This window comes from Anomaloglossus baeobatrachus, chromosome 5, assembly GCF_048569485.1.
Source record: "Anomaloglossus baeobatrachus isolate aAnoBae1 chromosome 5, aAnoBae1.hap1, whole genome shotgun sequence".
Classification (NCBI taxonomy): domain Eukaryota; kingdom Metazoa; phylum Chordata; class Amphibia; order Anura; family Aromobatidae; genus Anomaloglossus; species Anomaloglossus baeobatrachus.
In genome coordinates this window covers 22484745-22497626 of record NC_134357.1, presented here as the reverse complement: position 1 = coordinate 22497626, position 12882 = coordinate 22484745, and the positions used below count along the sequence as shown (strand labels likewise).

Genomic DNA, 12882 nt, shown 5'->3' with positions numbered 1-12882 from the left:
TTATTGGACTAACAGAAAATGTGCAATCCGCATTTAAACAAAATTTGACCGGTGCAAAAGTATAGGCACCTCAACATAAAAGTGACATTAATATTTTGTAGATCCTCCTTTTGCAGAAATCACAGCCTCTAGTCGCTTCCTGTAGCTTTTAATGAGTTCCTGGATCCTGGATGAAGGTAGATTTGACCATTCCTGTTTACAAAACAATTCCAGTTCAGTTAAGTTTGATGGTCGCCGAGCATGGACAGCCGCTTCAAATCATCCCACAGATTTTCAATGATATTCAGGTCTGGGGACTGGGATGGCCATTCCAGAACATTGTAATTGTTCCTCTGCATGAATGCCTGAGTAGGTTTGGAGCGGTGTTTTGGATCATTGTCTTGCTGAAATATCCATCCCCTGCGTAACTTCAACTTCGTCACTGATTCTTGCACATTATTGTCAAGAATCTGCTGATACTGAGTTGAATCCATGCGACCCTCAACTTTAACAAGATTCCCGGTGCCGGTATTGGCCACACAGCCCCAAAGCATGATGGAACCTGCACCAAATTTTACTGTGGGTGGCAAGTGCTTTTCTTGGAATGCCGTGTTTTTTTGCCTCCATGCATAACGCCTTTTTGTATGACCAAACAACTCAATCTTTGTTTCATCAGTCCACAGGACCTTCTTCCAAAATGTAACTGGCTTGTCCAAATGTGCTTTTGCATACCTCAGGCGACTCTGTTTGTGGCGTGCTTGCAGAAACGGCTTCTTTCGCATCACTCTCCCATACAGCTTCTCCTTGTGCAACGTGCGCTGTATTGTTGACCGATGCACAGTGACACCATCTGCAGCAAGATGATGCTGCAGGTCTTTGGAGATGGTCTGTGGATTGTCCTTGACTGTTCTCACCATTCTTCTTCTTTGCCTTTCTGATATTTTTCTTGGCCTGCCACTTCTGGGCTTAACAAGAACTGTACCTGTGTTCTTCCATTTCCTTACTATGTTCCTCACAGTGGAAACTGACAGTTTAAATCTCTGAGACAACTTTTTGTACCTTCCCCTGAACAACTATGCTGAATAATCTTTGTTTTCAGATCATTTGAGAGTTGTTTTGAGGAGCCCATGATGCCACTCTTCATAGGAGATTCAAATAGGAGAACAACTTGCAAGTGGCCACCTTAAATACCTTTTCTCATGATTGGAGACACCTGCCTATGAAGTGCAAAGCTCAATGAGGTTACAAAACCAATTTAGTGCTTCAGTAAGTCAGTAAAAAGTAGTTAGGAGTGTTCAAATCAAGAAATTGATAAGGGTGCCCATACTTATGCACCTGTCAAATTTTGTTTAAATGCGGATTGCACATTTTCTGTTAGTACAATAAACCTCATTTCAATCCAGAAATATTACTCAGTCCATCAGTTATTAGATATATGACACTGAAATAGCAAAAACCCAAATTGTTATAAAGAAAAAAGGTTAACATTAATAGGGGTGCCCAAACTTTTTCATATGACTGTATACTGATATATACTGTGTTAAGGAAAATACACTAAATATACATATATATGTGTTAGTAAGAAACAAGAGCATTCATAAATATGTGTTAATTTACATTTACTAAACTATATACCTGAGTCTATGAAATGGCTGAATTAAGTATTTGTGGTTACTCAATTCTTATCCTCAACAGTTATAGATCCCAACGTTACTGCAGCAGATTGTCAGGTCCTTTAGACTGATAGAATAGAGTCCTATGTTGTGTAGGATAATGGTGGTCATGTAATGCCTATTTTCTGTTGTAGCTGGCAGTGCACAATGTGCTTGGCATCTCAGTTGATGCCATTCTGCTATCTATTGAAGTGACCTTTAAAAACCACGAGTGCTTTATAGATGAAATAACGGATGAGACGGGGCGAGCGCACTTCAGTCTGGACACATTAGATTGGAATGGCCAAGTCAAAATCCGGGTAAGAGACTCTAAGATCTTCTTGTGTCATCTATTAGTCTTATCTTTATAGTCAATGTATGCAATTGTGTTTCTTTCTTCAAAAAGTGGAGCTCTGGTGTCTTCTCATATTTGATGTTTCTTGCAGGTAAAACACCGCGCCGAATGTGCTCAGACCACGGCATCGCAAAACATTTAGTGTCAAGTGCAAATCTTAATAGCTCCATCTAATTTGATGTTGTTAATGAATCTCCTTCGGACTAGATTCTTTAAGTTATACAAAAAATATTTTCAAAAATGTCATCCCTACCCTCCCTGCAATGGGCTGGAGTTTGCACTCCATGGGCTGCTGCACAAAACACGGTCCCTATCCTCATCACTTGCTGAGCGCTGATTCATAGGCAGGCTAGCAAGAGTCTGCTGGTCTCCTTGCTCTTTTGGTCACATGTGGTGGGGAGACCTATCACATCTGCTCCCCTCCTATTTATGCTGGTTGAAACCTTCCACCCATGCCAGCTATGGTTTATTCTATGTTTGTCTGTAAGGTGTGCTGTTCCAGACTTACTGGTGAAGGTTGTGCTAATTGCTTGATGCGGTTGTGGAGTTTACCCCTATTGATTTGTAGCTTCCTGCTCTTGTTTTCCTCCTGAACCTCTTATTGTCTTAACCTTTGTGTGTGTGTGTGTGTGTGTGTGTGTGTGTGTGTATGCTGTGTGACTTTTGGTTTTCCCTTGTCTGTCTTTATCTGTGAGGTTTAATCATTATTGGTGAAGATTGCGCAAATTGCTTGATGCGGTTGTGGAGTTTACCCCTGTTGTTTTGTAGCTTCCTGCTCTTGTTTTCCTCCTGAACCTCTTATTGTCTTAAGCTTTGTGTGTGTATGCTGTGTGTGTGTGTGTGTGTGTGTGTATGCTGTGTGACTTTTGGTTTTCCCTTGTCTGTCTTTATCTGTGAGGTTTAATCATTATTGGTGAAGGTTGCGCTAATTGCTTGATGCGATTGGGGAGTTTACCCCTGTTGTTTTGTAGCTTCCTGCTCTTGTTTTCCTCCTGAACTTCCTATTGTCTTTAGCTTTGTGTGTGTGTGCTGTGTGACTTTTGGTTTCCCCTTGTCTATCTTTATCTGTGAGATTTAATCACACACCTCTCCCACCCCTACCTGGGGGGAGGGAGAATCAGAGCAGGACTTTTCAGAAGCAGGGCCAGGAAGGAGACTCCGGCCTCTCCACCATCAGGAGTATCCCTGAGGATAGGGATAGCATAGAAACAGTTTAGGAGCCCTGAATGCCCCGCTTTCCTATAGTCATTGTGACAGAGAGTTACTATAACATGTGTAAAGACGGCAGGCAAGGATACAGGAAACGGGTGCAGAGAAAAGTCAATAAACGTAATAGCAATAATACATGTGCATATAGTCATTTTGTCTCAAATGTCATCTTTCTAAATATTGTTCTAATATGTCCTCGCTCTATTGTTTCCCATATTTAGGGGTTCATAAAAAATATCACCACAGCTGATGTGACACAATACGTGCGCCCCTATTACAGTGCAGCTCTCAGTTCTATAAGGCTGGAACCCATCTCTGGAATCATACCATGTGGCCAAGAGGTGCACATACGAGTGCGGTATAATATTATCCGGAGCGAAATGAGGAAATCCTGCAGAATCATCCGCTTCTATTATTTGGTAAGAAAACAGGCACTTTGCGTAGGGCGGGGTATACAGTTTATTAGCAGTATTAAACTAGTTATATTCATGGAAACAAGGTGTAGTTATATTCCTGTACATAGGGGCAGTATTATAGTAGTTATATTCTTGTACATAGGGGCAGTATTACAGTAGTTATATTCTTGTACATAGGGGCAGTATTATAGTAGTTATATTCTTGTACATAGGGGCAGTATTATAGTAGTTATATTCTTGTACATAGGAGCAGTATTATAGTAGTTATATTCTTGTACATAGGGGCAGTATTATAGTAGTTATACTCTTGTACATATGGGGCAGTATTATAGCAGTTATATTCTTGTACATAGGGGCAGTATTACAGTAGTTATATTCTTGTACATAGGGGCAGTATTATAGTAGTTATATTCTTGTACATAGGAGCAGTATTATAGTAGTTATATTCTTGTACATAGGAGCAGTATTATAGTAGTTATATTCCTGTACATAGGGGCAGTATTATAGTAGTTATATTCCTGTACATAGGGGCAGTATTATAGTAGTTATATTCCTGTACATAGGGGCAGTATTATAGTAGTTATATTCCTGTACATAGGGGGCAGTATTATAGTAGTTATATTCTTGTACATAGGAGCAGTATTATAGTAGTTATATTCTTGTACATAGGGGCAGTATTATAGTAGTTATATTCTTGTACATAGGAGCAGTATTATAGTGGTTATATTCTTGTACATAGGAGTAGTATTATAGTGGTTATATTCTTGTACATAGGGGCAGTATTATAGTAGTTATATTCGTGTACATAGGAGCAGTATTATAGTAGTTATATTCTTGTACATAGGAGCAGTATTATAGTAGTTATATTCTTGTACATAGGAGCAGTATTATAGTGGTTATATTCTTGTACATAGGGGGCAGCATTATAGTAGTTATATTCTTGTACATAGAGGCAGTATTATTGTAGTTATATTCTTGTACATAGGGGCAGTATTATAGTAGTTATATTCTTGTACATAGGGGCAGTATTATAGTAGTTATATTCTTGTACATAGCAGCAGTATTATAGTGGTTATATTCTTGTACATAGGAGCAGTATTATAGTAGTTATATTCTTGTACATAGGGGCAGTATTATAGCAGTTATATTCTTGTACATAGGAGCAGTATTATAGTAGTTATATTCTTGTACATAGAGGCAGTATTATAGTAGTTATATTCTTGTACATAGGGGGCAGTATTATAGTAGTTATATTCTTGTACATAGGGGCAGTATTATAGTAGTTATATTCTTGTACATAGGAGCAGTATTATAGTGGTTATATTCTTGTACATAGGAGCAGTATTATAGTGGTTATATTCTTGTACATAGGGGGCAGTATTATAGTAGTTATATTCTTGTACATAGCAGCAGTATTATAGTGGTTATATTCTTGTACATAGGGGCAGTATTATAGTAGTTATATTCTTATATATGGGAGGCAGTATTATAGTAGTTATATTCTTATATATGGGAAGCAGTATTATAGTAGTTATATTGTTGTACATAGGGGCAGTATTATAGTAGTTATATTCTTGTACATAGAGACAGTATTATAGTAGTTATATTCTTGTACATAGGGGCAGTATTATTGTAGTTATATTCTTGTACAGAGGAGCAGTATTATAGTAGTTATATTCTTATACATAGGGGGCAGCATTATAGCAGTTATATTCTTGTACATAAGAGCAGTATTATAGTAGTTATATTCTTGTACATAAGAGCAGTATTATAGCAGTTATATTCTTGTACATAGGAGCAGTATTATAGTAGTTATATTCTTGTACATAAGAGCAGTGTAATAGTAGTTATATTTTTGTACATAGAGGCAGTATTATAGTAGTTATATTCTTATACATAGGGGCAGTATTATAGTCGTTATATTCTTGTACATAGGGGCAGTATTATAGTAGTTATATTCTTGTACATAAGAGCAGTGTAATAGTAGTTATATTTTTGTACATAGAGGCAGTATTATAGTAGTTATATTCTTATACATAGGGGCAGTATTATAGTCGTTATATTCTTGTACATAGGAGGCAGTATTATAGTAGTTATATTCTTGTACATAGGGGCAGTATTATAGTAGTTATATTCCTGTACATAGGGGGCAGTATTATAGTAGTTATATTCTTATACATAGGGGCAGTATTATAGTAGTTATATTCTTGTACATAGGGGGCAGTATTATAGTAGTTATATTCTTGTACATAGGGGGCAGTATTATAGTAGTTATATTCTTATACATAGGGAGCAGTATTATAGTAGTTATATTCTTGTACATAGGAGCAGTATTATAGTAGTTATATTCTTGTACATAGGAGCAGTATTATAGTGGTTATATTCTTGTACATAGGAGCAGTATTATAGTGGTTATATTCTTGTACATGGGAGCAGTATTATAGTGGTTATATTCTTGTACATAGGGGCAGTATTATAGTAGTTATATTCTTGTACATAGGGGGCAGTATTATAGTAGTTATATTCTTGTACATAGGAGCAGTATTATAGTGGTTATATTCTTGTACATAGGAGCAGTATTATAGTGGTTATATTCTTGTACATAGGGGCAGTATTATAGTAGTTATATTCGTGTACATAGGAGCAGTATTATAGTAGTTATATTCTTGTACATAGGAGCAGTATTATAGTAGTTATATTCTTGTACATAGGAGCAGTATTATAGTAGTTATATTCTTGTACATAGGGGGCAGTATTATAGTAGTTATATTCTTGTACATAGGAGCAGTATTATAGTGGTTATATTCTTGTACATAGGGGGCAGCATTATAGTAGTTATATTCTTGTACATAGGGGCAGTATTATTGTAGTTATATTCTTGTACATAGGGGCAGTATTATAGTAGTTATATTCTTGTACATAGAGGCAGTATTATAGTAGTTATATTCTTGTACATAGGGGGCAGTATTATAGTAGTTATATTCTTGTACATAGGGGGCAGTATTATAGTAGTTATATTCTTGTACATAGGAGCAGTATTATAGTAGTTATATTCTTGTACATAGGAGCAGTATTATAGTGGTTATATTCTTGTACATAGGGGGCAGTATTATAGTAGTTATATTCTTGTACATAGCAGCAGTATTATAGTGGTTATATTCTTGTACATAGGAGCAGTATTATAGTAGTTATATTCTTGTACATAGGAGCAGTATTATAGTAGTTATATTCTTGTACATAGAGGCAGTATTATAGTAGTTATATTCTTGTACATAGAGGCAGTATTATAGTAGTTATATTCTTGTACATAGAGGCAGTATTATAGTAGTTATATTCTTGTACATAGGAGCAGTATTATAGTAGTTATATTCTTGTACATAGGAGCAGTATTATAGTAGTTATATTCTTGTACATAGAGGCAGTATTATAGTAGTTATATTCTTGTACATAGGAGCAGTATTATAGTAGTTATATTCTTGTACATAGAGGCAGTATTATAGTAGTTATATTCTTGTACATAGGGGCAGTATTATAGTAGTTATATTCTTATATATGGGAGGCAGTATTATAGTAGTTATATTCTTATATATGGGAAGCAGTATTATAGTAGTTATATTGTTGTACATAGGGGCAGTATTATAGTAGTTATATTCTTGTACATAGAGACAGTATTATAGTAGTTATATTCTTGTACATAGGGGCAGTATTATTGTAGTTATATTCTTGTACATAGGAGCAGTATTATAGTAGTTATATTCTTGTACAGAGGAGCAGTATTATAGTAGTTATATTCTTATACATAGGGGGCAGCATTATAGCAGTTATATTCTTGTACATAAGAGCAGTATTATAGTAGTTATATTCTTGTACATAAGAGCAGTATTATAGCAGTTATATTCTTGTACATAGGAGCAGTATTAAAGTAGTTATATTCTTGTACATAAGAGCAGTGTAATAGTAGTTATATTTTTGTACATAGAGGCAGTATTATAGTAGTTATATTCTTATACATAGGGGCAGTATTATAGTCGTTATATTCTTGTACATAGGGGCAGTATTATAGTAGTTATATTCTTGTACATAAGAGCAGTGTAATAGTAGTTATATTTTTGTACATAGAGGCAGTATTATAGTAGTTATATTCTTATACATAGGGGCAGTATTATAGTCGTTATATTCTTGTACATAGGAGGCAGTATTATAGTCGTTATATTTTTGTACATAGGAGGCAGTATTATAGTAGTTATATTCTTGTACATAGGGGGCAGTATTATAGTAGTTATATTCTTGTACATAGGGGGCAGTATTATAGTAGTTATATTCTTATACATAGGGAGCAGTATTATAGTAGTTATATTCTTGTACATAGGAGCAGTATTATAGTAGTTATATTCTTGTACATAGGAGCAGTATTATAGTAGTTATATTCTTGTACATAGGAGCAGTATTATAGTGGTTATATTCTTGTACATAGGAGCAGTATTATAGTGGTTATATTCTTGTACATAGGGGCAGTATTATAGTAGTTATATTCGTGTACATAGGAGCAGTATTATAGTAGTTATATTCTTGTACATAGGAGCAGTATTATAGTAGTTATATTCTTGTACATAGGAGCAGTATTATAGTAGTTATATTCTTGTACATAGGGGGCAGTATTATAGTAGTTATATTCTTGTACATAGGAGCAGTATTATAGTGGTTATATTCTTGTACATAGGAGCAGTATTATAGTGGTTATATTCTTGTACATAGGGGGCAATTTTTATTATAAAACAAACAAATACAATTATAAAAACACAAAATTGCCCGAAGAAAACACAAATCACTGCATTCTGCAGTCACATATACAAAGGCACTAAATAATCACATTACATACATAAATAAATGATGAAGTCCACCGTTAGCAGAGAAAGAGGGAGAGAAAACAAAAAAAAAAAAAAAAACATCATATCTCCTAACTGAACCTCACATTCCTCCATAATGTGGCGTTCCTCTGACTCCTTCCAATTTCTATGGTTTTGATCCACCGGAGCTCCGACATAACCTGATCGGCTGCAGCGGTGTGATCAAATGGCTCATTGTGCAGCGATAGCCGGGTCCTCATGTGCCAGTGGTAGTACTTGATGACACTAATTATAATATACATGGTCTCTCTGTCGATATTACTGACATTTGAGGGGACACCGTACACTATGTCAGGATACTTTAGGGTCCGCAGTCTGGGGATTTGGAGACGATCGGACACTTCCTCCCGGATCTTCCTTCCTCCCCAGCAATCACATATAAAGTGATCCATAGTCTCCTCCTGCCGACAACCAAGGGGACAGGTCCGATCAGAGACGCTCAGAAACTTCAGATTCCCCCTGACAAAGAGCCGACTATGGAGCGAAAGCCAAGTAATATCAAACAGTTTGGAAGGAAGTCGTCTCCCGTTCAGGAACCTGAGACTGTCCTGAAGGGTGGTCGTGACACAGTCCCTCAGGGCCAGTGGAGAATGGAAGAAGGTCCCACATATCCGAGCATACAGGTCTCTTCTCGTGTTGCTCTCAATGTAAGACCTCTGCAGTCCCCACTTCCTGACACACTTCAGACCATAGTCCAGATACTGGGGGAGGTGGTCACCCGTCCATCTCCTCCTCTTGAGACTGCCGCCTCGCACCCAAGACTCTGCAAAAGGCAATATCCAGTACCGGATACTATTCACCCACAGGGAGCTACTGTTTGAGTCCATGTTCCCAAAATTCACCTTCAGAAACAAGGAGTCAAAGAAAACCCTTGGATTCAACATATCCAGCCCACCCTCTCTCCGCTGTAAGTACGTTACTCCCCTCTTTACTAGGTTCAGCCTATTCCCCCACAAGAGCTGGAAGAACAGGCTGAAGAGCCTCGCTGAGAAAGGCTCTGGCAAAGGGAAAATGACAGAGACATACAAAAACACGGGGACCAGGTAAGTCTTCAACATAGTGACCCTTTCTCTGTAGGTCAGCCTCCAGTTCTTCCATCGCTGAACCTTCACATTTCCGGTTTCCAATTTCTCCTCCCAATTTAGCCTGGCATTATCATCCCTCCCGAATTTAACCCCTAGGATCTTAATATGGGTGGAGGCATTGGCAAACTGCGGCAGATCAAAGCCGGGATCAGTGTCTAATGTCCACAGAGCTTGACTCTTCTCAAGGTTGACCAGAGACCCGGAGGCCTCTGAGTAGCTTCTGTTGGACGCAGATAACATCTGCACCTCACGAGGATTGGAGATCACCAACGTCACATCATCTGCATAGGCAACAACATTCAGAGGCAAGCAGTGGGGGACCGACACCCCCTGAAAATCGCACTCCTGCAGTGACCTCAGAAACGGGTCCAGGGCAAAAACATACAGGAGTGGACTCAACGGGCAGCCCTGTCTCACCCCTGCCTCAACTCCAAAAGTGTCACCCTGCCAACCATTAATCAGAGGAAAGCTCACCGCCTCTCTGTACAGTGTCTTCAGCCAATCCACAAATTTTCCCGGAATACCGTACTTTGACAAAGTCGCCCACAGATAGTCATGATCAACCCTGTCAAAGGCTTTAGCCTGGTCCAGACTCACAACATATCTCCCACACCGCTGAGCTTTACATCTCTCGAACATCTCACGTATCGAGATGACTGCTCCAGAGATGTTCCGCCCTTTTACTGTGCCAAACTGAGAGCCTGCCAACAGTGCCGGAGACAAACAAACTAATCTAGAAAAGAGGATCTTTGCCAGAATCTTCCTGTCCACATTCAGGAGGGCAATCGGCCTCCAGTTCCTGATGTCGCTCGGCTCTTTACCCTTAGACAGCAGAACCAACGAGGAGACTCTCATGGATGGAGGCATCAGGTGAGTTTCTAGGCAATTGCTATACACATCCACAAGGATTGGAGCCAGGAGGTCTCTAAATTTCTTATAAAACTCTGCTGTAATTCCATCTGGACCTGGTGCCTTCTTCAGACATAATTTATTAATAGCCTCCTTAACTTCCTCCACCGTTAATTTTGCTGTCAAAGGAGAAAAGTCCAGATCATAAGTATCAGGCACTGGAGTTGCCTCCAAGAATTGAGCCATCTTATTTCTATCCAAAACCTTCCTCTGAAACAAGTCAGCATAGTAAGATCTCACCACCCCCAGGATACCCTCCCGTGAATCCTGCAATACACCCTGGGAATCAGTGAGACCTGTGACCATTTTCTTGGCCACCCTCTCCCTGCAATTCTCAAACGGATCAGGGGCCCCTAAGGACCCATAATCTCGCTCAAGAACCAGGGAGGTGTACCTACTGTACTGATACTGCCTTATCTCAGATTTCAGCCGGTTAATCCTTACTCTGTCATCCCCACCCGCCGAATACAATGACTCCAATTCTTTACGCAGTCTTAGGTACTGGCTGTACTTATTCCTCCCTTTATTAACTGACAGTCTCTGCAAGAGGGATCTGATATCCTCCTTGATGTCCTCCCACCAGTCGGTCATGTTATCATAGAAGTCAGCCCTGTCTAGATGAAGCTCCATAAGGGAGTGGATACGATTCTGGACATAAACATCATCCAGGAGACTGGAATTAAGCCTCCACAACCCTCTACCAATGTCCGGACGGGTAGAGACTCCTAGGCACAAGCACAAAGCGAGGTGATCAGAGTAAGGGACAACCTTCTCACTCAGGGCGCCGACAGCCTCAGTAGGACTCACAAACACAAAATCTATCCTACTGCTTCTGTTGGAACAAGAATATGTGAACTTAGGCTGCCGACCTCCCTGTGTGAAAGCGTCAGTCAGCCCTGCCTGTGTTATGATGTTCTGTAGGACCTTACCATCCCTGGTCACTGTCCTGCCTGAGGAACTGTCACCTGATGACAGTATCGCATTAAAGTCCCCTGCCATCACCACTGGAAGAGAAGTGAAGAGGTAAGGCTTGACGTCATTATAAAGCTGGATCCTGTCAGTCACCGTCTGTGGCCCATAGATGTTAATAAGCCGGAGTCGCCTACCATGGATAGTGACTTCCAGAACCAGACACCTCCCTATGACCACCTCCGTCATCCTATGTACAGTCACGTCATTGGTGCTAAACAGGACAGCGACCCCGGCGTAAGGCTCCACAGCCAGTGACCAGAATGATGGACCGGACCGCCATTCCCTCTCAGCCTCCCTCATAAGTCCCAGGGATGTCAGTCGCGTCTCCTGCAGGAAGATGACATCAGTGCCCAGGTATCTGAGATGTTCATATACGGTATGTCTCGTCCTCCTCACCTTAATACTATTCACATTACTCGAGGTTATTGTTAATGAGAACCCGGCCATCACAACACAGTATAAAAGGAGCAGAGTAACAGCCATCATCATGAATCAAAGATGTTCTGACCACCACTGGTGTCCATGTCAGTCTCAACCTGATGGTCTACAGAAATGGGCTTCCTTTTCGGCGGGGGATGGTCCTCGACGTCCCTGTCACATTCAGCATCAATTTTCCTCAACTCGTTCTCATAGTCCTCATCATTAGACTCTGATAACACCCCATACCTGCCGGACACGACCATCACTTCAGCAGAACCCTGGACCTTCTTGCTAGCACTCTGACGAGAGTCATATTCTGCCTCAGGTTTACGAGAGGACGCATTTTTTTTCTTCCTCTTATTATGCTTAACGTTCCAGTCCTCAGATACAAAGAGTGATGCAGAAGAGGGGCCTACCTGAGGCTGCTGGACCTGAGGGACAACCTCCATGTTCCTCTTTGTACCCTGCTGCTCTGGTGTCACATAGGCGGACTCCTTGTGGGCATCTGAGTTGGTCGGTATCTCTCCTGACATTACATCCTCCTCCTGAGCCTCTGCCACCAGCTCAACTACCTCCTGAGCCTCAGCCCCTGCCATCACATCCTCATCCGGTAACTCTCTGCAGATGTTGTGCCAGGCGTCTGGACAGTCCCTGTGAGGATGGCCCATCTTACCACAGAGGTTGCACCGGACGTCCCGACAATCTGCAGCGACATGGCCAATTTCCCCACACAGGCTGCACTTCACCACAGTACAGGCATTAGCCAGATGACCCTTTCCACCACATTTGAAGCATTTTCTGGGCTGCCCGGGGTAGTAACATCTCCCCTTCTCCCTCCCAATGAAGAAGGAGTTGGGTAGGTGGGCAGTGATATTATTATATTGCCTCAGCTTCACCTGTACCTTCCACCCCATTGTCCAGATACCATCCTCATCCCTGACCTTGGTGAGATCAGAGACGAGGTCACAATGCCTCCGG

The 12882-nt window shown here is 40.2% G+C and overlaps 1 protein-coding gene across 1 annotated transcript in view; it reads left to right on the top strand.

Moving 5' to 3' along the window:
* The window catches only part of LOC142312584 (alpha-2-macroglobulin-like protein 1), a 105437-nt gene that overhangs the window by 14049 nt on the left and 78506 nt on the right, over positions 1–12882 (top strand). The window contains exons 6-7 of the mRNA XM_075351573.1: positions 1787–1951; positions 3417–3614. Of these exons, the coding sequence (XP_075207688.1) occupies positions 1787–1951; positions 3417–3614 (363 nt within the window). The remainder of the gene's footprint in view (positions 1–1786; positions 1952–3416; positions 3615–12882) is intronic.